We start from the raw sequence: 25,559 nt of genomic DNA, 5'->3' as shown, positions 1-25,559 counted from the left end.
TTGGAAGTCTCTAGGACAATATTTAGATTTATGGTGAATTTTTGAAAAAAATATTTGTTTGCGTCCGCGTGTTACGAATTCATGCCTTATTTTGTGATAATATTTTCTCTGTGTTGCTTTTATTGTTTTACAATGTGTTATATACCAAAATGATCGCAATTTAGTGTACATTACAAAAAAAAAGTAACTTGTTACCTTTAACCGTTTTGCGCACAGCGCGATTTGAATACAATTATATATGAAATTTCGTTTTTGTGCTATCATATATCGCATTATTTATATATGTATATGATAATGATAATTTTTTTCATTTCTGATGGTTGCATACTAAACTTCAGCCAATGACAAAAAAAGGAGCCAAAAATGAACTCTTAATCTTGAAAACTAAGCGCGCTGTAATTTTTTTAAAAAAATATTTTATCCGCTTCCGCGCTCACTCTGAAACACCTCCGGCACGCGGGAGACAATTTTTTTTTTACCGCTTCGGCGTAAGAGGGTTAACTTAGGGAATTTTATTGAAGTCTCAGGTTCAACTGACAATAAGTAGTATACTATAATTTAGCTGCAAGAGATTGATTCATTATTTTGTATTTAATGTTTTGAATTGTTTAAAATTAGGCATTTAGATTCTTTTATGTTAGTTTGGTCTGTTTTTATATCTTGTATCAGATTTATAATGATTTGAAAGATCTGTGTTTTGAAGTTGTGTCATTTAAATTTCAGGTTCCATTTGCCACACAACAAGAAATGATTCCCAAGCGTTCGGTTGATATTGCTTGCTCCAAGGACTATGCTGATGAACTGAAACATTTCCCAGGTTTGCTGTCTTATTTCTCATTATAGTACAGACAGTCCCCAGTTTATGACAGTTCTGGCTTACAACATTCCGATGTTATGACGCTTTTCAAATATATTCATCAGATATTATTTCCTGGTTTACAAAACATGTTGTGAGGTTACGACGCTTATGACGCCGATCTTACAGAAGATATATGACTCCAAAAAGGCAAAATAATCAATATTTGAAGGTATTTTATTTTTATGAAAAATGCAATTAAAATGCAGTTTACAACAGTTTTCAATGCACGTAAACCAATAAAAGTATGTTTTCTTAAAATTTTCAATGATGTTTTGGTTCACAACGATTTTCATCTAACAATGTGGCTCAAGAACGGAACCTCCTTTGTAAACTGGGGACTGCTTGTATATTTTCATACAATCAACTTACCTGTCAGATATATACATAGCTAAGACTCCGTCGTCCCCGACAGAAATTCAAATTTCGCGCCACTCGCTACAGGTAGGTCAGGTGATCTACCGGCCTGCCCTGGGCGGCAGGACTAGGAACCATCCCCGTTTTCTATCATATTTTCTCTGTCGCCGGTGGTATCAACATTGTTGCTATTACCTCCTGACTTAGATTCTTATTTCATCCTTTGATCATCGTTTATCGGCTTTTTGGTGACGTATCTGGATCGTGTTTTTGGCATTCGCTACTGTGGACTGTTTTTGGAATTGCTTTTTGGATTTTTCTCAGTATGTCTGATTCAAATGTGAGTGTGAGAATGTGTGTGAATGTAGGCTGCAGGGTGAGGATACCGAAAGCTTCGGTTGATCCTCACACTGTATGTCGTAAATGTAGGGGGTTTCAGTGTTCTGCTACTAATACTTGTCATGAATGCGAGGGATTAAATGCAGAAGAGTGGAAGACTTTAACTTCTTATTTGAAGAAGTTAGAGAGGGATAGGGTTAGACGTCTGAAAGGTGTGAGTTCAAGGCCTATTGAGCCTTTTACTGATAATTATTCTAATCCTAATGATTTAGATTCTCCCTATGTGTCTAATTCACAAAGTGTACTTTCGGAATCGGCCTCGGAAATCGCCGATCTGAAAGCTACGATTCGAGACATGAAGTCCAAAATGGCGGACTTACAAGGTAAGGCTAGTGAAAGTGAGCATTACAGTGAAGTGAGTTCTCCCAGTGTTGTGGAGGGGGCGTTTGATCGTCCCTGCGACGCTCCCAGGCCTAGACCTCTTCCAAGCTCCCATGCCCAGAGGAGAAGGAAAGTCGAAAGCCTTAAGGAGGTCGTGGGGAATCCCCAACGGTCCAGACGTCCCTTCAGCAAGCTCTGTTTCGTGGCAGGCTGCTCAAGGGCGCTTTAGAAAAAGCGTCCTTCGTGAGTGTTTCTCATCCTCTCTCTCCCTCACCTAAACGAGGGTGGAAGGAGTCGGATTTATCGAGTCCTCTGAAACGGCATTTGAAAGAACCCGAAATTGATTCGAGCCCAGAGCGTTTCTCAGATGACGCTCCCTCTTCTATTAAGAAGGCGAAGGTGGCATCAGCGTCACCCGACGAGGACGCAGATTTACCCTTTCCTACTTCTCCCCCGATTGATGACGAAAGGCGTCATGCAGTTGACGTGGGAGAAGCTTCAAGGAAGATTATCATGGCAGTACAAGAACAACTGGCCTCTTTGGTGGGAGTTTTAGCGCCTCGTAGGAAGGACGTTGCGCTTCCAATCAAGAAGTCTCGTCCTCTCTCCCCTGCTAAGCGAGAAGCGTCATGTAAACGTGAAGCTTCTAAACATATCACAGAAGCTTCGGGTTCGAGAGCGAGATCGGTAGCTTACGAAAGATACGTAACGCCAGAGAGACGTGAGACGTCTTTTAGACATGAAGCGTCTTTGAAAGCTGATGGTAGACGCGAAGCTCCAAAAAATATTTTGGCGCCAGTTAGGACGCCTTTTGAGAGCGGAGCGTCTTCCAGGCGCGAGGCGTCATCCGGACGTCAGCAGCCACGTAAGCGGGAGGCGTCAGCCAGGACGCTTGGCGGACGAGAAGCGTCATCCAAGCGGGAAGCGTCTTCTATTTATGGAGAGAAGCCTGAGCTTTTGGCGCCTTCCAGGGCTATTAAAGTGGGGAAGAGGAAGGAATATCATTCCCTCAGCCCCTCTCCTATTAGGAGTTTGTCTCCTCCAGAGGAAGAACGTACAGAGTTGGGAGCGGAGACTCATTTAGATCCCGAGTTAGAAGTAAACTCGGACGAAGAATATCAAGGAAGAGAAGGACTGTCGAACTATAAAGTTTTGACTGCCTTGCTTCTAGAGGAGTATGGAGACGAATTGACTCCTGCCGCTCCTCCTTCTCCGCGCTCTCTGTTTTCGAGTGCTAAGACGAAGAAGTCTTCGTCTTTTCTCAGAATGAAGCCCACCATTTCAATGAAGAGGGCTCTGCAGTCCTTAGACTCTTGGATGAAGTCTAAGAAGGACTTAGTAAGAACGGTCTTCTGCATGCCTCCAGCGAGACTAGCTGGTAAAAGAGGCATTTGGTATCAGACGGGAGAGAATATGGGTATTGCTCTTCCGTCTACGTCAGAAGCAGACTTTTCGACCTTAGTTGACGCTTCACGTCGACAAGGTCTGAACTCGGCACGTATTACGTGGGGCATTTCTGAACTGGACCATCTCCTCAAGGGACTCTTTCATGTATTGGAAGTTTTCAACTTCTTAGATTGGTCCCTTGGGGTGATTTCCAAGAAAGCCCATGATTCTGAAGGAATCGAACCAGAAGCCCTTTTGTGCATATTGTCTTGTATAGACAAAGCGGTGCAGGATGGCTCGTTTGAAATCTCCTCTTTGTTTGGAGCAGGTCTTCTAAAAAAGAGGACGGTATATGGTGCCTTTTTAACCAAGGCAGTCTCCCACGCTCAGAGGGCAGCGCTGCTGTATTCGCCTTTGTCTGATTTTTTGTTCCCTTCTCAGTTGGTGAAGGACATTTCTCGATCATTAACTGAGAAGGCGACTCAGGATCTTCTGACGCAGTCAGCAAGGAAGAAGAAGCCTGCTTCTACACCTGACAAGAAAGGACCGAGTACATCGGTTCAGCCCTCTCGAGGTGGCCCTACCTCCAGACCTCCCGCAAGAAGGAAGGCTCCTGAGAAGAGGTAGTCTGCCTTTCGTCCCTTTAAAAAAGGGAAAGTGATGCTTCTCTCCTCCAAGCACCAGTAGGTGCCAGGCTCCTGGGATTTGTGAAGGCCTGGACACTTATAAACGCAGACGCGTCATCGTTGTCTATAATAAGGAAGGGATATCGTATCCCTTTCCTGAACACTCCTCCCCTAACGTCAATACCACGGGAACTAACAGCCAAGTACAAGGATCCTGTGCTGAGGGATACTCTTCGATCGATGGTGGAACAAATGTGGGACAAGAGAGCGATAGAACTAGTACTGGATCAAAACTCCCCGGGGTTTTACAATCGCCTTTTTCTGGTTTGCGAAGGCCTCGGGAGGCTGGAGACCAGTTTTTTACTAGACGTTTTTTCAAGCATCTCTGAACAAATTTGTTCGGAAGGAGAAGTTCTCGATGGAGACTTCTGCTTCAGTCCTTGCGTCATTGCGACAAGGAGATTGGATGGTGTCTCTAGATCTCCAGGACGCCTATTTTCACGTCCCGATCCACCCTTCATCGAAGAAGTACCTCCGTTTCATGACGGGGGGAAGGATCTTTCAGTTCAGAGCCTTGTGTTTCGGCCTGTCCACAGCTCCTCAGGTCTTCACAAGCCTGATGAAGAATGTGGCGAGGTTTCTTCACCTCAAAGGAGTAAATATCTCTCTGTATCTGGACGACTGGCTCATCAGGGCCAGATCAGAGAGACAGTGCTCGGAGGACCTGACGTTAACTTTAGATCTGATCAAAGCGTTGGGATTGCTCGTGAACCTCGAGAAGTCGCAGCTGACCCCCAGACAGAACTTAGTCTATCTGGGGATTCGGATGGATTTCGGGGTTTTCGAGTATTTCCTTCGCAAGAGAGAATCGCAAAAGGTTTGCAGATAGTCTCTCTCTTCTTAAGGAAAGGAACATACGTCGGCGAGGGAATGGTTTGAGCCTTCTAGGGACCCTTTCCTCGCTCGAACAGTTCTTCCCGCTAGGAAGACTTCATTTACGTCCGCTTCAATTCTTCCTCAAGAAGTCTTGGAGTTGGAAAACTGGACAACTTTCGGACGCCTTCCCCATTCCAGTGGAGATAAGACCGCACCTGGAATGGTGGTTGCCCCCTCTGGAAGAGAACAAAGGGATCTCTCTAAGGACCCAGAACCCAGACCTAGTGTTGTACTCCGACGCGTCGGAGAAAAGTTGGGGAGCAACATTAGGCTCGAAGGAGGTGTCAGGCACCTGGGAACCAGCGCAGGTGGCTTGGCACATAAACTGCAAAGAGCTCTTCGCCGTGCATCTGGCTTTGAAGAGTCTAGAACCTCTGGTGTCGAACAAAGTAGTGCAAGTAAACGTGGACAACACCACCGCACTTGCCTACATTCGAAAACAGGGAGGGACTCACTCCTCGTTCCTTTACGAACTGACGAGAGACCTTTTGCTTTGGACGTCTCACAGGAACATCTCCCTTCTGACAAGGTTCGTTCAGGGAGTAAAGAATGTGAGGGCGGACAGACTCAGCAGGAGGAACCAGGTCCTTCATACAGAGTGGACCCTACACGAGGAGGTGTGTCAAGATCTCTGGTCGCTGTGGGGGACACCTCATGTGGATCTCTTCGCCACATTCATTTCCAAAAGGCTGGCAGTCTTTTGCTCGGTCGTGGAAGATCCAAGAGCTCTTATGGTAGACGCCTTCCTGCTAGATTGGTCTCGCGTAGACGTCTATGCTTTTCCTCCATTCAAAATCCTGGGACTAGTACTAAAAAAGTTTGTGGCATCAAAGGAGACGAGGATGACATTATGATAGCCCCCTTTTGGCCGGCCCAAGATTGGTTCACGGAGGTGGTAGAGTGGATCGTAGACTTTCCAAGATCCCTACCAAGAAGGATGGATCTTCTCAGACAGCCACACTTCAAGAGGTATCATCAAAGCCTCCCCGCTCTCGCTCTGACTGCCTTTCGACTATCGAAAGACTCGTCAGAGCGAGAGGGTTTTCCCTCGCGAAGTTGCAAGCGCGATCGCGAGAGCACGCAGAACCTCCATTACGAAAGTATATCAGTCGAAGTGGGAGGTTTTTAGAAGGTGGTGTAGAACTAAGAAGTTGTCCTCCTCCACTACCTTCTATAGCGGAAATTGCTGATTTCCTTCTATTCCTGAGAGAGCAATCTCATCTAGCTGTATCCACAATAAAGGGATACAGAAGTATGCTCTCGGCTGTCTTCAGGAATAGAGGATTAGATCTGGCAGATAATAAAGATCTCCACGATCTCATAAGGTCCTTTGAGACTTCAAAGTCGAAGGAACCGGTCCCTCCGAACTGGAACCTAGACGTGGTTCTCAAGTTTCTTTCATCTGAAAGATTCGAACCTCCTCATCTGGCTTCGTTTCGAGACATCACCAGAAAATGCCTATTCCTATTATCTTTAGCTACGGCAAAGAGAGTTAGTGAATTACATGCTCTGCAAGATAAAGTAGGTTTCAAGGGAGACTCAGCTATTTGCTCGTTTAAGACCCTGTTTTTAGCTAAGAATGAGAATCCCTAGAATCCCTGGCCTAAGTCATTCGAAGTCAAAGGCATATCGGAGTCTCGTAGGAAGAGAAGCAGAAAGATCTCTATGCCCTGTAAGAGCTCTAAAGTTCTACATTCAGAGAAAGCATCAGATGGGAGGCTCTAGACAAGGTCTTTGGTGCGCGGTAAAAGACCCCACAAGACTGATGTCCAAGAATGCTCTGGCATTCTTTGTGAGGAACGTCATTACAGACGCGCATAAGGTCTGTTCTGACGAACAGTTACGACTGTTGAAAGTTAAAGCTCATGAAGTGAGAGCAGTAGCGACGTCTCTCTCGTTTCATAAGAATATGTCGCTTAAAAACATCATAGATACGACATTTTGGAGATGCAACTCAGTATTTGCATCTCATTACTTGAAAGACGTTCGTGTGACATATGAGAAGTGTTTTTCTCTGGGTCCTTTCGTATCGGCGGATACGATTCTGGGTACGGGAGCCGACACCAATCCTTAAAAGTATATACTTTTCTTCTTTTTAGATATGGTCTGGAGTCTCTTCGAACAATGGAGGACTTGGTTTAGCACGGGCGGCCGTCTATGTTGTTCAGTAAGAGAAGCTTGTCATATCTAATTAGATGAGTATAATTTTTTTTTAGAAATTATGTATGTGTGCGTGGTGGTTTTTGAGTTACGGTTGTTGTGAAGAGTTCGGGGATAACTCGGAACAATCCTTAGTTCTAACATATGGTTAGGATCAGGTGGTCGGGATTGGTTGTGTGCTCCTTCATAAGGTGTATTGTCATATAAGTGGATCAGCACCCATTGACAAAGTCCTTTCAGGCTCTGCCGAGTAAGCGGATAAGACCCCATCGGCAGACCCACAAGAACTCTTGGCCATAGATCATATATCTCGCTAAAGTTTCTTGAGGTGATGCAGACTACTGGGCAAACACCCACGAAGTCTACCACCTATCAGGTAGGAACCAAGGTTTTCTTTATACCTACAACATATGTTGTTTACCTGTCTATTCCATATAGTAGCTGTCTCTTACCCTCCACCGAAGGGTGCCAATCAGCTATGTATATATCTGACAGGTAAGTTGATTGTATGAAAATGATATTGTTATGTTACAATAAAGTTTCATACATACTTACCTGGCAGATATATACAATTAAAGGCCCACCCAGCCTCCCCGCAGGAGACAGGTGGAAGAGAGAAAATATGATAGAAAACGGGGATGGTTCCTAGTCCTGCCGCCCAGGGCAGGCCGGTAGATCACCTGACCTACCTGTAGCGAGTGGCGCGAAATTTGAATTTCTGTCGGGGACGACGGAGTCTTAGCTATGTATATATCTGCCAGGTAAGTATGTATGAAACTTTATTATAACATAACAATATCATATTTGTCTGAGTTTTAACCTTTTTGCTGTGAGACTGATTTCCTCAATCATCAGAAGGCCTTGTCCATGATATGGGACTGATCTCAGTCATCATTCTTTTGTTTTTAGTTAGGTAGCTCGTATTTATAGGATAATCTCATACCAAGACCTAAACCTTCAATAACCATCAAAATGTCATAGAGGGAGAAGTTTTCTCTTGATGATGAGGTTTTTATATTTGTAAATGTCAGTGATAGTTCTGATAGTGATAGCAGTGAATATGTAGATATTTATTATATCATAGTTATAGAGAAACCAACCTTAATTTTTTTACTTCAGGTTTTATCAGAGATGATCATGAATCAGAGGAAATTACAGAGGAGGAAGCATTTATGTCAAGCACCGGAGGTTGTGTTAGTAAACAAAGAAAATGTGGTACAATTTGCAAATGGAAGACCACTGAAGATTCAGTTCGTAAAAAATCTGCGTTCTGAAATTTTTATTGTAGATAATTCATTATTCTACAAAATGCCAATTCTATTTTTAATTTTTTTTTTTTGTGTGAGGTTTCCAGACATGATTTTTGACCAGGATAAAGTGTTCAGGATTTGCAATGAAGATTTTTGAACTGATTAACAAAAATGGCATGCTTTGAGAGGTATCACACTGAAATTAATTGCTAATAAAAGCTTCATGATTCAGTATTGTTCATATTCTGAACAAACCGGTTTTGACAATTAAAGATTGTACAGCAAGGAATCTGTGGGATTTGGCAATTCATATGTGTACAAGGTGGAAGCTGGTTGTTGACCAAGCACAGAACCCTGTGACGTGTTAGTCTTTTTTTGACCGCCTTGGAGAGTAGACACTTTTACTCCCATTCCAAGCCAGTTACTTTTGTTTGCCCGTGATTCTTTGCGTTTTCAATTGTGTCTGTGTGTGTGTTTGTGCTTTGTCATGGATTCCTTCAAGTTTTCACGGCCTCGTCAACTCGTGCCCGGGCATTCAGGATTTTCTGTGCTCTAGGTTTTTGGCTGCTACAATTACAGATGCACATGCGACATGCAGTAGGTGCTGATCTAATTTTTGTATTGTTACTAATCCCTGCCCGGAATGTCTTGCCTGGGCTAAGCTGAGTGGAAGATGTTTTACAAGAAGAGGGAGCATCGCTGAGTTTCTACTCTTCCTTCTTGGGAGGGTTTTTCCTCTCGTTTAGAAGATTTGGCTTCTCCCTCTTCCAGTAGTGCTCCCCATGCTACAGTTTTACCTCTGTCTCCTTCCTTTTTCTTCCATCGATTCATTGTTGGAAGTATCAGGAGTCGCACAGAATGATGTAATGTTTAATGTAGCCCCCTCTCCCTTGAGATCTTATGTCCTTCCCGAGAGGGAGGAGGCTACACCATCTGTTTCTTTAGTTTCAGATTCAGAATAAAGTAAGATGGCAGCTGTTTGGGCGTCACCAGGCCTACAGGGTCCGACCTCCTTGGATGGCCTGTTTTCTCATTTCTTGGGTTGCACGTAACCCCCCCCCCCCCCCCCCCCAGCCCCAATGGCATTCCCACCTCCTCCAGGACTACAATATTTTGGATCTCGTGTGCCGCCTCCTAGCGGGACGTCTATGCCAACATCAATGCTTACTGGGTCGCCTCTTATGGCTCCATGTCATGGTAATTGCTCTATAGCGAGGAATCGTATATTAAAAGAAAGGAAAATGCATCTTCTTCGAGTAGGTCTACAGCAAGGAGGTATTCGGGCACGTGTTGGAGGTGTCTGTTCACTTGATTGTTCGAGAATACTCAAGTGTGTTATGGAACTCGGCATGCGCCGTCGCGTCGTTTGAAATTCCGCGTATTATGATGCAACATTTTTGTTGAGTGTCTTCTAGAGGGACGGTGACGTTCGTCGGTTCAGCCCACCCCCCAGATTGCTGTGTATATATATATATATATATATATATATATATATTATATATATATATATATATTATATATATATATATATATATACCCTGAGGAAGTAGAAAAAATCAGATCCTCAGAGATAAGAGAATGTAGAGGCGAAGGATAAGAGAGGAGGACGCACGAGAGAGTGGGAACAGAAACAGGTTAAGGCCACAGTCAGAGAGAGAGAGGGAGAGATAACTCTACGCTGAGCAACCCCTTTCAGAGAAGAAACGTCCTACAAGTGGTTTTGAGTATCAAGACTAGACATTTCTTCCTGCAGTACGAAGTCAAAAAGCAGTCTGAAGTTTCTACTGTCCCCTTTTGAGAGGCCCTGGCTTTGAGCACTGATTTCAACAGCTGCAAAACTGGCTAGCAAGTATTTCATTGCCGCACTGTTTCCCCAGTTTACAGATTGTAAGGTTTTATTTTGTTCTGTTCTGTTCGAATTTCTTTCTATATTCGTATCCCCAGTTTCAACTGTTGGTGTTGAATCCTTAATTGTTTATTATAATAAAGAACCTGTAGCGGACATTGTTCTTTAATACTCCGCCAGTAAGGCCATCGATCAACCCTGCCTTTAGAGATGTTGTGATGTCACCTCCAGCATCCTCTCAGCCTATGACGTCAGCCGTGGTGGCATCTCTTCCTCCCATCATTGTGACATCATCCCAGTCTACTATGGCATCATTGCTTTCTCTCGCAGAGCCATTGGAGGCATTGTTTCAAGCTGTATTCGAGAGGCTGGACTTTGTTTTTCGGGAGTGGTATTTTGCTCTTAGGAAGAAGAGTTGTAAACAGTGCAATTCTTCCCCTCCACCTTCTTGCAAGAGACATCGTAGAGGTGGGGGAGGTTTCATTCCATCTCCTGCTGCTTCGTCTCCTTCTACCCCTCACCTTCAAGCTGGACGTTGGAGAATTAAAGACTGTGTGTTGTCGTCTTCTCAGAGCGAGAGGAGAGCTTCACCAGCTTCTCAACATGGACGTGTTTCTCCTGTACACGTACATGTTCTTGAGGTTGGAAGTGAAGTATGAGGAAGGAAGGCATCACCGACTTCCCTACACGGCAATGTGTCTCCCGTACTTAGGGGAAATTCATCACCGACTTAACTACATGGCTTTGTCTCTCCATTATGCATACATGTTCGCAGTCATGGAGGTGCAGTAACACAGCCGTGTCTCTCCCTCATGTGTAAGTGTTCATTACGATGGGAGTGATAAGAGTGCTTCGCCGTCTTCCTTCCACGGTCGTGCTAGCCCCTTATCGCCTGTTCTTGTTACAGTCCGTTGGAAGGATGATAAGGCGCCGATTAAGAAGTCAAAGGTATCTGCTGTGAAGGTATCTCCTGTGTCTTCCAAGGATAAGGATTCTTCTCTGCAAGGTTGCGGTTGACGGTCGAGAACGTGAAGCGTTCCTATTCCCCGGATGTATCTCTTACTCTCCTACTAGAGACTTGAACCTTAGGAGTCAGTCTTCATCAGGCAGTTCTCTTTGGCGTTGTTCCTTGTCTCAAGACCATGCTTGGATGTCGTCTCATGGACGTGCACTTGATTTGTTGTACGCCCACGCAGGTGATTTTTCCCGTGGACATGTTCATGATTCTTCCTGCGAACGTGCGTGTGGTTCGTTGCACAAGCGTGTATGCAGTTCGAGTCAGGACCATGTATGGGTTTCGTCTTTTGGCAGTGTTCTTCTTGAATGTCGAACACAGACTAAGTCTCCTATGACCCTTATGAGTATAGAGGCCTTACTGGGAGCCAGACAGGATTCAAAGGCTTCATTTGAGCTTCCTTTATCGGGCCATGCTCAGTCCATCTTACAACGTGTGAACACCTTAGTCTTGGACTGAGATGGCTCTCTGCATTCCAATAGATCCTCCAAGTATCTTCATCCTCCTCTCATGCTGCATAGGAAGTATTACTCCACTAATCCGGTTCAGTTGATGTCCTGTCACCTTAATCCGGATGCAGTCCGTCTTAAACCTGGTTTGACCCTGGATCAAGTTAGGTCTGAAGGTCCGTCTTTTTCATCACTAGAGGCCTTGGCTGTTGAGAATGCTGTTGCTACCATTTTCTAGACTGTCTCCTGGCCGGACTTCTGGTCCGCTGCGATAGTCGGGATTGCTTCGGATCGATTCTGCCTCCTTGGCTAGGCTGTTGCAGTCTGGTGCGAAGGCTTTTTCATATCAAGGCCACCTTAGTGCGATGTTGTTGGCTAACCTCCTCCTGGTCAGGAGGGATGCAGCTTTTTCGAAGGTGGCGAGGTCTGTAAACTCGGAGTCCTTGTCGGTTGTCCGGAATGGGGACCTCCTTGAGTCTGTTTCTTTTCCCTAGAACTGAGTTAGAAGATAAGATTGACTGGTGACGAGCAGATACTAAGGATAGGCTGTTCCATCAGGCAGTTTCTTAAGTTGGAGGATTGTTCTCGTCCTCCTCCTCCTCCCCCTCTGCAGCAACAGGCAAGATGGTCTTCTGTCAAGTCGTTCAGGTGTTTGACTTCTGTGAGAGTCTCTCAGTCGTCTCCTTCACAGCCCAAGAAAAAACAACAGCATCCTTTTCAATCCCACCCCTACAAGCCTGGGAGGGGTTCTAGAGGGAGGGGCAGAAGGGGTCATTGATAAGTGGGCGCCTCTCCCTCTCCATTGCCACAGGTGGGGGATGCCTGGCAGGCCATTTGGCCAGAAGGCAATTGCATGGAGCAGAGAAATGGATAATAGATGTTCTTCGTGTGGGATATCTACTACCCTTCAACTTCACTCCCCCTCTCTCGGACAAACCCTTCTCAATTGGATGTTTATGACTCCCCGAAGTATTTAGCTCATTTAGGGGAAATGTTGAAAATGCTGAACAAGGGTAAGATGGAAGAAGTACAGCTTCCTTCTCCGGGGTTTACAGTCGAATTTTCATGGTTCTGAAAGCTAGGGGCGACTGGATACCAGTAAGCGACCTTTCCACTCTGAATCACTCTGTCAGGAAGACGAGGTTCAGGGTGGAGACGCCCTGGACAGTGTTGGCAGTGATAAGAGACAACGACTTTTTGCTGTCAATAGAATTGAAGGATGCTTTCTTCCAGATTCTGATTCACCCTTCATCCAGTAAGTTCTTTCACTTCACTCTGGGAGAGCAGGTTTTCCAATTTAAGGTCCTTTGCTTCGGCTTAACTACAACTCCTCAGGTGGTCACAAGGGTCTTTGCCCTCGTCTCGACATGGGCTCATGCTCAAGGGATTCGCCCGCTAAGATACCTCGATGACTGGCCAGTCTTGGCAAGCTCCAGGGAGAAATTGCTTCAGGATAGAGATCATCTTCTTCAGCTTTATCAGGAACTAGGCATAGTGGTAAACCTGGAGAAGTCCAGTGTGGTTCCCAGCCAGAGGGCTCTTTATCTAGGTATGACTATAGATATGGCAGCATTTATTAGGGCTTGTGCCTTGTATGATAAGGCGCCCTATGAGGTAATGTTAGACTAGCGATAATCTATACGCTAAGTCGGTTGGTATTGCACTTCCATCTTCAATGGAGTGTCTGGGGTTTTGTAGATCACTTACGAAGTCGGTATTATCTTTACGACGATGTGTTAAACTCATGGTTCGGTGAGGTTCTTGTAGAAAACACAAGGTATAAAAATAGTATATTCTTCCGAAGTTTTACATGATGAAGATCAGGTATGATCGTACAAGTCTTCTATGATGATAGCTTGATCGCTTCTGCCAATGATGATGGCTAATCCTATTCCTCTACATGATAAAGCTTAGGTAAAGAGGTACAGGTCTTCTAATGACGATAGCTAACTCTGTTCTGCCCATGATAATGGCTAATCCTATTCCTCTACATGATAAAGCTTAGGTAAAGAGGTACAGGTCTTCTAATGACGATAGCTAACTCTCTTCTCTTGTCTACCATCTCTGTTACAAGTTATGAAGGAACAGACAGTAGTTCGAACATATGAACATACAATCGAATGAGACACGCTACAGATCACGTAGGCCGTTTGAATAATAGGTCGGGGTAGTTGTCTCAAGCAGGGAGCTTGGACTAATGTTTATAAACAATTGAATGACTACAGGTGACGGCATGTTATCTTAGCTTACATACTTATTGTATACGTCATCTTTAGCGTCTCTAGTCTGATCACATTCCTGCAAGCAATCTGGTTGACCTCTTTAGTTTTAGACTTTTATATATATGGACTAACATTCCATATTTTTATTATGTAAACACTTACATTAGCTCGGTCAGCTACCAAAACCAACTACTGAATATTACTCAAACTTGACTTGCATTTGACTTATAGGAGTGTGATACAGACACTATGTGAATATATATATATATAAGTAAATAAAAAATTCATGGTGTACATGAATTGATTCAAGTAATAAAATATAAAACAATGATATTGGTAAATAATAGTGATCACATGATATATAATGATACAGTTTTTCACTTCATCTCTTTAAGATACTTATGCTACAGAAAATACTAATGTACTCTGATAATTGCATAGAATGAAGATTAACATGATAAAAATCATATTTTAACTGATAAAAAATTTCATATATGAATTGATAAAGTTATTAATGTTTATGCTGATTGATTCGTTGATTTTTATGCTAAATGTTATATATCTGATTCATTAATTCATATATTAACTCATAAATAACTGCAGATAATGGTAAGATATAAGGTAACAGATTGATTATAGGCTACCTGATTTGTTTATACATATGTATATGGATTCATATAATTATGATTAATATATGTGCACTTTAAATAGATTCCTATTGCGTACACGCAAAGATATATTTAGATTCTGTTATGTATGATCATTTATATAATAGATTCCTATTGCGTACACGCAAAGATATATTTCGATTCCGTTATTTATGATCATTTATATAAGAGATTCCTATTGCGTACACGCAAAGATATATTTCAACTCTGTTATTTATGATCAATTATATATAGGATACATGATACTTTATATATATAGGATACATGACCGAGGTTATACTACTTCACTTTTAACTAGCTTTCGAACAACTTTTCGTCCATTACACAGTTCCAGACAACCACCTTTAGCCAAATGAAACGGCCTTTTTCAATGGTTAAAACAAGGGGAAAATTTGCCTGGGCGGGTCCAACGTTCCACTTTGCGCTCACACTTATTCTCTGCATCCTAAGCTACACGATTACGTTCGCGATGAATAGATCATCCCAGCACGAGTCCTTCGCCAGCAAAGTAGAGTTGAATATCCTTCGGGTCGTAATTGTCGGAAGTATGTCCCTTTTTGTAGTCGATTCCGACAGCCGCCGGAGCGTTCCGCATTAAAACGAGATTAACGACGAGATACGGTGTCGGTCGAAGAAGTCCATGAAATTCCTTTCACATTGTAGGCGGTTGTTACTTGACTGTAGTCGTCCGCTGCGACGAACGATTTTTTGAAGTTGCGATGTGAAACTCTCGTACTGCAGGATACTGTAACCAGGTTCCATTAATCAGCCTGCAAGTGAAATTATACTTGTCACAAGGGCAAAGTAAATTCAGACGACATCCAAATACAGGGGAGGGAAGAGAGCCATTTAGACCAGACTTAACCCACATGAATTCGCTGATATTTTGGAATTCAGAAGAGTCCGCTGTACAAACTTTTTATCCATGGCATTAACAATGAGTGAACCTATCCAGGTCTATGATGACTTGTAAAATATCCATAATTATAAAAAATAAATAGATATCATTACGAATCTCAAAGAAAATTCGATATTACTGGTAGTAAGTTACTAGACAAAGAAGTGGAAAACGGAGCTAATTATAAGATTGCCAGGCAACATAAGAGTCAAAGAGAAGATTAATCATGATTCTATGTGCCCTAACAAAAGTTTCATATTCAATTTTCTCGTGCGCATCTTCTGAGGTTAACTATTAAAACATTATTAATAGGTAGGAGGTGCAACGAAAAACCCACTATGTAACTAATTTCTATATAAACTTTGGGTTTTTCAAGAAAATGTGACAATTTCCCATGAATGTTTTACTTGAATTGTAATAGGCTAATGTTGCAAGTAAATATTTCATATATACATATCTTGATACTTCTAAATGTCTATGAGGTTCAGAAAAAAAAAATTAATTCATTTTGTTGTTATAGAAATTCTATTTGCTTATTTTGTTCATTAATTTTAAAATGATTACAAGTCCTTAACTAATTGCATTACACACACGGATAAGAATATGTTTATGTGGCCTGTCAGGTGACTATGAACCACATGTGAAGTTCATGAACTAAGCATTCCCTTCTCCAGTCAATCTGCTTTTGCAAGCAGAGACGACACACAGATGAAGCCTGTGTAAGCAGATTATTGAGGTTAAAAGGAACAAATGCTGATACGGCAATGATGACGTCGTCACTTGGCAGGAGATTGCTCTCAGCCAGCTAAGAGTTACGTTACTTGCTGTAAGAGATACGACTTTAGTATTTTCAAATGATATTTTAGTGTTTTAATTCTCCACCCGCATGAGAAGAATGTCTGAAAAAAAAAAAAACAACAGTACCAAAATTGAACAATATATTAGTTTCATGTTGGCATTATGTTAAATAAATATTCCTTATTCAAACTATATGAAAAAGGTTTCCATACAAATTCTATATATATTATTAGCCCTGTATAAGATTCATATAGGATTATTCCATAGATAACATTTTCACTTCTAGACTTCCTGACTTTAAAATCTCTTTTATTTTATTTTATTTATTTTATTATTATTATTTTATTTATTTATTTATTTATTTAATTTATTATTTTTTTTTTTTCATTGACTACGAATATAAATCACCGGGACAGACAATATGTCAGTAGGTTTTGATATGTGTTTGAACTTTTAGCTTATTTGTCATTACTAAAGCGTTAAGTTAGAGTTCAAATCTTTACGCATATATATGGATATTTAATGGTTACGTTTTGCTTATTGATATTATCGTGATTCCTTTTTTATTATAATTTGTAACCCTTCCGACTTCTTACGGAGGGTATTATTATTGACTCCACTTGTATCCATATTTATTTTATTTTTTTTATATTTATATTTATTTATTTATTATATATATATGATAAATTAATGGTTGGCTTGAAATATGTGGAAAAGTGTTCTAGCGGCGTACCGTATAAGGCTACTTGCGGCATCAATTCTATAGATACAAGATATAAATGATAAAGGTATTTAAAACCTCGAGAACCGCTATAATCCAGTCCGGATCCAACATCACGAGTTGTAACTCGTAAGACATTGACACTTCCTATTTAATTATCAGTTATTCTACCAAACCGATTGACTCTGGGTGATAAAATATATTATTGGTTTTCTTAATGGAAAGGAATTCACACCACGTGTTAAGGAGATTATTATTGATTTACACCACCCGAGTCACAGATTATTATGTGTTGAATTCCATATTTACTGATTTAGCACTCATAAATATTCGTAACGCACTCAATTGCGGTGTTTGTTTTTAGTGCTATTAATTCTATATAACGTGTCAAGGAACTATTAACACTAAGAAGTGTTTATTCCCTCTGTCAGACTCGTAATTCTGTTAATAATTCTACGTATATTCTTTCAAGGATTGATTTGGCACAGGATAGGCTCCTAAACTGACAGGTGTCTTAGTGTATCCCTTGTTTTCATGACACGTGTTACAATTAGTTATGTGCTTTTTATATCTGTAAGCATTGTAGGCCAGTAAAATAGTGATTTGGCTTTCTGTGACATAGGAGGGAACCCTGGATGACGGAATGCAACCAGTTTATGACGATTGGTATGAAAGAGATTATTATTACTACCTGGTCGTTAGTCATCTGCTGTGTTCTTCGGGTTTTCCTCGTCACAGACCTACATATAATATTACATTTGATTACATTATTTTGATACACATACTTTAAATGTACTTTTGCTTTAGGGTTTCTGCTCGAAGTGTTTATTGTTTTTTTTTTTTGCCTAGCCACTGACCCTGTTTCCGTTTCGAAGTGTTTATTGTTTGGTGTTTATTGCTGCTGACTCTGTTTCCGTTCGAAGTGTTTATTGTTTGGGTTATGTCTGTTGACTCTTGCTTTGTTCAGTTTGTAACAGTTCTGCGCTCCAACCCAGATATTCAATGCTCGCGATCTCTTGGGTTAAGGAATTTTCTTGTTTAGATACGGTTTTAACAATAGGTACGGATGTTTCTATATCTTTTAGTCTAATTAATGGTTCTTTGCAGTATGATGCGGGATTGCGGGATAATGCGTCAGCTATGATAATTGCTTTCCCAGGTAGATATCTTATCTTGGCTCCAAAGACCTGAATGATCATTTGTCACCGAGTTCCTTTTGGACTGTGATTAAAGCCTTTGAAAAACTCGGTAAAGGACTCATGTTCAGTAAGGACTTTATCAGGATAGCCATAGATTATGAACTTAAAATGTACTAGTGTTAAAGATACCTAGCCCTTCCTTGCCTATTATTGCATATTTACTTTCAAAGGGCTTTAGTTTACGTGAATAAAAAGCTATAGGGAAGAACTGTTTATCATATTACTGAAGTAGTACCCTCTTACCCCTTGGTCTGAGGCGTCTGTTGCAATAAAAAAAAAATTCCTTATTTAAATCAGGGATTTTTAAGTTAGGTAAGCTGCATTATTCCGCTTTTAAGATATCGAACGCCTGTTGATGCTTTTTAGACCATAATCAATCTACGCTCTTCTTCGTAAGAGCTGTTAAAGGAGCTGTCATGATTGAAGAGTTACATATTTACATACGATTGTAATACCCACTACAGCGCAAAAGTGCTGTATCCCCCTTTTACGTTAATAAGTACCGGAAAGTTATGAATAGCCGACACCTTACCATGGACTACTTTTAAGACCTTGACCAGACACATAAAACCTAGATAAACATGTTCGGTTTTTAAAAACTCACATTTAGATATTGTACTCTGAGATTATTTGTCTTTGTCTCTGTAGCACTAGCTCTACTTTATGTGAATGTACTTCTAAGGTATTAGAAAAGATTACAAGATCATCCATATAGGCATGTAGGGTATCCCCTAAAAATCTCCAAACACTATATTGTAATTGGGGTGCAACGTAAGCCGGAGGCATACGTAAAAATTGATAATGTCCCCTGAGTGTGCTGAAAAAAAAAACGGTGTATGAGGTACAATCACTTAGGTAATGGTATCAGGTAAAAGCCTTTAAGTAAGTCCAAGTTGGTGAAAAAAATTTATTCTAACCTAACAGAGATAAGATGTCGTCGGTACATCGCACTGGAAACTATCGGAAGTCGTTTCCTTGTTTAAGCGACAGAATCTACGCAGATACGCCAAGTCCGATCTTTTATGGCATGACATTTGAGGGAAAAATTATATGGGCTTATTTGATTTCCTAATGGCTCCTATTACTAACATTTTTCAACTTCGTCATTTATCTCTATTTTGAAATTTCATTGAGAGTCTACACGAAGGTACGTATATAGCTTTATGTTTGTCCTTAGACCGTATTTTGTGTTAAATTACATCCGTTTTTTCCAGAGATCACTCGCCAGTGGAGAAACTTCCTGGTATTCAGGTAAAAGATAAAAAAAAAAATTCTGCTGAATCACCTCTGCTTGAATGACTTTACGGATATTACTTTAGATAGATTATCAGAGAGATTCATCCACGACTGATTGGGCGTGATTAAAATTAGCAACCATAAAAAATGCGATATTTATAACTTCCGTATCCACGATATGTATACTTTTAGGGCTTTGTTCGCGGAAATCGTTATATTTCAGAGTGTCGGGAAGGATTAAAATTTCATTTCCCAGCAAAGTCTTTTTACACGCACTAAGACATTCGAGGGTGCATGCTTCTCGAGATTTTGCGTGCAAAGTGCGACTGTGGTTGTTGAGAATTCTGTTGGGTCATTTGAACAATGTTACGATTTATGAGACAAATGTATAGTTCCTTTATATAAGTTATTATTTGATTAACTGTCTCATTTTTGTTCAAACGGATTTTAATATGTTTGAAGGTTTATAGGATTTTCCTTTGATAAACACGCCTTATTTTGCAGGATGTAAGATAATATTTTGTATACCCCTAGATGGATCTTACAATTACACTACATACAGATCAACGTTTTTTATAACTATAGAGGTATCTGTAAACGCTCGCTTATCCGGACTTCTCATTAGGGAAGTTCGAACAACAGACGGTGAGTCCGTAAATACAAGATATTACGTGTATTAAATTGAAATAAAACAAGATATTCTAATTTTACGGCGCGTACAGTTGGGCTTAATCCACCAGTATTTATTATAACTTAATGTATTAAAATTAAAACGAAAACCTGCTCTGATTACTTATACGGTCGTGTGTTTCATAGGAAAAATCCTTTTAATTCAAAAAGATATTGGTATGAACCAACATCGCTTTTCCCCACTCTGCTAGAGTCGCTTATTGTGTGGAATTTGCTATGCTTTGAACACTTCGGCAGTTTTCGACTGACCTTGACCGCTTGACTAGGTGACACAGTAACCGAGTTTGCTTGTTTGATTCTGAAAGGCTACTGTTTCTATTTCTTTTTGTAATAATTAGGATCCTTCTCTTTATTACCATCGGCAACGTATTGTGTTTTTAGCATTATGTTGCTGGTTTACGTATAAAGCAATGAATGACGAACTATTAGGAACTGAGCGATTACTAATAAGACGAGTTATCTCTACTGCATTCAATCTTAACTGTTTGTACGTCATTCTTTGCTAAAATTTGAAATAGTGAGGGATCCTGGTCAGCGCATTTAGCCTGATGAAAGTTTTTTACAGACATGTTATTCCTTGCAATCCAGCCATATTTTTAAAGTTGAGTCGAGTCATTGAGGTTCGATATTTTATATAACTAAAAAAACTCAAGGCTAAAACTGCGATCGGGACTTGCAAAGGAGCATTTATTGTCATGACCCGAAATAGTGTTACCTCTAATTTATCTAGATTTGTACGAGTGTTCCACTTGTTTTTGTGTGTTTTCTAATCACTACGGTGCTTAACGACCCTATCCATGCATCTGTATAAATACAGACGTCCACTGCGTAAACGCATATTCACTGTTTAATGTGATTTGTTACATAAGGGATTAATAATCACCCAAAATGATAAAATTAACATAGTATATGATTATGATATTTCAGTAGAACTTCTGGAAACAGACACTCAATGATAAAAAACTCGCAGTAGCGAAATCTCAATGATGTAGATAATTTCTGTAAAAAAGTAAGATTAAGGAATGTCTCGTAACTTCAGCCACAGGAATAACGAAATTCGACCTGCAAAGGAACACTCAAAGTTACTCCAAATGAATAAAAAATTGTACTTAGCTTGCTTTTGTGGGAAGTCACGGTGTTCCGATAACGACACACGGCCTTGGTCCTCCTTCTCTATTTAGCGGACGACCTGGTTTGGCTTCAGTTTCCCCCGTGCGCGTTGTTTCGATGATTCGAGCCCTTGAAATCCGATGCTGCAGACAGCGTTCGGTTTGTTTCTTGCAGTGCCGGAAACGCTCACTAACGATGTTTTCTTGAATGATTCTAATGAGAGACGAAGCTTCCGTTGCCGTAGGAAAAAGGACACGTCGGTTTTTGTTTCTTGAAGTTATTCACTAAAACAATGATACTAAGTTGCTTGAAGAATCTGTTGCTTTCGTCGTCGTTGAAGAGTTCTTATTGTTTTCTGAAGTCGCTCAGCTAATGATTGGATACTAGGTTTGCTTGAATAATCTGTCTGCTTCCGTCGTCACCACGGTTGACTTCTTTATATGATACATGATTTATTATTCTGGTTTTTTCCTTCGTAGGACGTTTGATAGAGTTCTTCTGGTACGCTGGCCACCAAATAATAATAATAATAATAATAATAATATGCTTTATTTCGGCTCGGGGCCATATACATTGATTATACAAAATACAGACAGTAGCAAACACAATCTAGATGCATGTGACATGATAAAATAGAAAAAGAAAATGAATAATCGGCACTTATCCACAAGGTAGCTGAAGGTAGCATAAAAGCTAGTAATCATCATACTGGGAATAACAGTAATAATATTGGTGAGAAAAAAAAAATATGCATTGAGAGTAATAACAGATGGTGCATATATTATATAACTCAAATTTCAACTAGAGACCTTAGGTGGTTACAGTATTCAGGTCCAGAGGGCTTAATACATAAATTAAATGTAAATAAAACTTTAACTTGATAGTAATCACAGTAATAATGAAAATTAAAATATCAGCAATAAATGTAATAATGACAAAAACTGCAGATGACATCTTGCCAATACAGAGATTAAGTCCTTTTAGGGGAGGGGACAAAGGCCTCATTTTCCCATCTTTCCACAATTTTGATTTTCTTCTTGCTTCACTCCTTAGGATGCTTTGTATGAGCGAGTTGCTGCTGTTTCTCACTCGGGTTACCAGACTGGACATTGTTCGCCTAACAATGATTTTTAAATTGTCCAGGTGGTTTTCTATGAACATCTGTGTGGCGGAGTGGTAGCGGGGAGTGTTTGTGAGGCGCCTCAGAATGTCATTGTGCACAACAGTGATGCGTCGCATCGTCTCTCGGGTATAGTTCGTCCAGAGGGAACACCCATAGATACTGTAGCAGTACGAGCGGAAGAGCATCAGTTTCACGTCTCGGTGACAGAAGGCAAACCTCCTTGCAATCATGTTGCCCGCTGCATATAGTTTACGACGCCTCTGTTCAATGTCTGCCGTATCTTTTAGGTCGTCGGTGATAATGTGACCCAAGTACGGAAATTCGTGCACAAATTCCAGCCGATGGCTTCCGAGGAAAATTGAGGTTCTGCAATATGCTTAAGCGATCTCGGGAGCAGCGACATGCACTGGGTCTTGATTTCGTTGTAGATTATATCAAATTCCTCCGCATATTGGCGGCAAGTGTCGATGAGTCGTTGGAGACCTTGCACTGATGGGGAAATCAGAACCATATCGTCGGCGTAACAGAGGTTGTTTATAGTTGTTTCATTGACAGTGCATCCGATTGGGAGCGAGTTCAGTTTGACGTTCAAGGCATCGGTGTACGTATTAAACAGGTATGGAGAGAGAATGCCCCCTTGCCGAAGCCCGTTTAGGGAGCCGAAGGTGTAAGATAATACGTTTCCCCATTTGACACAGAATTGCTGTGTGGAGAACCAGCAATGTAAAATGCCAATTAGATATAGGGGTGTGCCCCTTTTATGCAGCTTCAGGAAGAGCTTCAGGTAGTTTACTCTGTCAAATGCTTTTCTCACATCTACAAAACAAAGGAAAACAGGAGAGGCTGATGATAGGTAGTAGTTCAGCAATTCTTTCAGTATGTAGATGCAGGTGTCGGTTGAGTGGTTTGCTTTAAACCCGAACTGGTTGTCAGTGGTGTGTAGAAAGGGGAGAAGTCTCACTAGAAGAAACAGACTCAAGTATCTTCTATTGCGATCGTTGTGATTGCAATCGGCCGGTAGTTGCCAGGGTCAGCTGCATCCTTTAGCTTGTTTTTTGATTAATGGTATCAAGTGAACTAAGAGTAGGGAGTCTGGAAGAAACCGGTGAATTATGCACGCATTGAATAGGGCAGCTAGCAAAATGTAAATCATCGGATGGCAGAGTTTGAAGGCCTCTGCAGGAAGACCATCACAGCCGGGCGATTTATTATTAGGTAGGCTGTTTATGGCATCGCTGATGTTACCTGGCGTAAAACGGTCTGCAAAATGAAATTGAATGTTGTCAGTAAGGAGGTTATCTACATCCCTTCGGGAATCTTGATCATTTATGCAATTCAGGATATTGTTGAAGTGATCGCCCCACATACTTGCAATAGCTTCGTCTCCGACTGCTTCCCCTACTCTCTGTGATAGCTTTTTAGTTTTGGGATTTAAAGACTGGATATCTTTCCAAAGACGAGGATAATCACCAGATTCTAAGTTTCTAGACATTGCATCGGCTCTTAGTTGTTTTTCATATAACCTGCAGTGCTTAAGAGCAAGTTTGAACTGCGCTCTCGCCTGTCTCATTAGCAATGCAGTGTGCCCTTCCCTGGGGCTACCATTTGCCTCCACAGTAAAAACATTTCTCGTGAGTATGTATACAGATCTTTAACCAAGTCATTCCATCCAGGAATATTACGAGAATTACCTTGACGAAATCTGTAGGCAGTCCTGCCCGAAGCAAGCAAAGCGGAGATTATGTTCGAATAGAATTCATTCAGATCCCTCTTGTGGTGGTCATTTCTACAATTTGTGTTAGTACAAAGTAAGGCGTTCTGCCGGTTGAACTATTGACCGCAACCTGGTTTCCGTGGTCGCTCTAAAGTATCTGGTTTTCTCTTGGTTTTTAAAATCCCAGTTTACCCCTGGTGGGCGATCAGTTAGGGGGTTCACGGTAGGGAGGGATGGGGTCCTGAATGACACCTGTAATGGGATGTGATCGTAGCCCGTTGCAAGGTCATAGCGAATATTGCAGGTCATAATAGGGCTTGTGCCTTGTATGATAAGGCGCCCTATGAGGTAATGTTAGACTAGCGATAATCTATACGCTAAGTCGGTTGGTATTGCACTTCCATCTTCAATGGAGTGTCTGGGGTTTTGTAGATCACTTACGAAGTCGGTATTATCTTTACGACGATGTGTTAAACTCATGGTTCGGTGAGGTTCTTGTAGAAAACACAAGGTATAAAAATAGTATATTCTTCCGAAGTTTTACATGATGAAGATCAGGTATGATCGTACAAGTCTTCTATGACGATAGCTTGATCGCTTCTGCCAATGATGATGGCTAATCCTATTCCTCTACATGATAAAGCTTAGGTAAAGAGGTACAGGTCTTCTAATGACGATAGCTAACTCTGTTCTGCCCATGATAATGGCTAATCCTATTCCTCTACTGATAAAGCTTAGGTAAAGAGGTACAGGTCTTCTAATGACGATAGCTAACTCTCTTCTCTTGTCTACCATCTCTGTTACAAGTTATGAAGGAACAGACAGTAGTTCGAACATATGAACATACAATCGAATGAGACACGCTACAGATCACGTAGGCCGTTTGAATAATAGGTCGGGGTAGTTGTCTCAAGCAGGGAGCTTGGACTAATGTTTATAAACAATTGAATGACTACAGGTGACGGCATGTTATCTTAGCTTACATACTTATTGTATACGTCATCTTTAGCGTCTCTAGTCTGATCACATTCCTGCAAGCAATCTGGTTGACCTCTTTAGTTTTAGACTTTTATATATATGGACTAACATTCCATATTTTTATTATGTAAACACTTACACATTGAGGGTTTTTCTATTGGACCAAAGGTTGGGAAGGTTTCAGTCAGTGGCGTGCATATTCCTGTCACAGCCCAATCAGCAGTGGCAGGTCCTTCTGGGGATATTGTCTTCTCTAGAGAAGCTGATCCCTCATGCTCACCTTCATCTTCGGTCTCTACAGTGGAGACTGAAGGAGTTCTGGTCCCTGGCGGGGGATTCCCCTCTGCAGAGTTCCTCTGTCAGAGGAGGTGAGGGAAGACTTGTTGGTGGTTGGACGACCAGGATCTCTCGATGGGAATCCCTCTGCGTTCTCCCCCTCCAGACTTTATGCTGTTTGCGAATGCTTCCTTCACTGGTTGGGGTGCTCGTCTGGAAGATCTCCTTGTCTCTGGCACTTGGAGTGCAGCGGAAAAGCTGCTGCACATCAACATTTTATAGTTGAAGGCAGCTTTCCTGGGTCTGCGGGGCTTTATGGAGAGGG

At 41.4% G+C, this 25,559-nt stretch overlaps 1 protein-coding gene across 3 annotated transcripts in view; it reads left to right on the top strand.

Annotated features, from left to right (window-relative positions):
* The window catches only part of LOC135211023 (2-oxoglutarate and iron-dependent oxygenase domain-containing protein 3-like), a 235,341-nt gene that overhangs the window by 130,049 nt on the left and 79,733 nt on the right, over positions 1–25,559 (top strand). For all 3 annotated transcript variants that reach the window (XM_064244053.1, XM_064244052.1, XM_064244054.1), the window contains exon 4: positions 724–817. In XM_064244053.1, coding sequence (XP_064100123.1) covers positions 724–817 — 94 coding nt within the window. The remainder of the gene's footprint in view (positions 1–723; positions 818–25,559) is intronic.

This window comes from Macrobrachium nipponense, chromosome 4 (assembly GCF_015104395.2).
Source record: "Macrobrachium nipponense isolate FS-2020 chromosome 4, ASM1510439v2, whole genome shotgun sequence".
Classification (NCBI taxonomy): domain Eukaryota; kingdom Metazoa; phylum Arthropoda; class Malacostraca; order Decapoda; family Palaemonidae; genus Macrobrachium; species Macrobrachium nipponense.
This window is presented reverse-complemented; position numbering and strand designations above follow the sequence as displayed.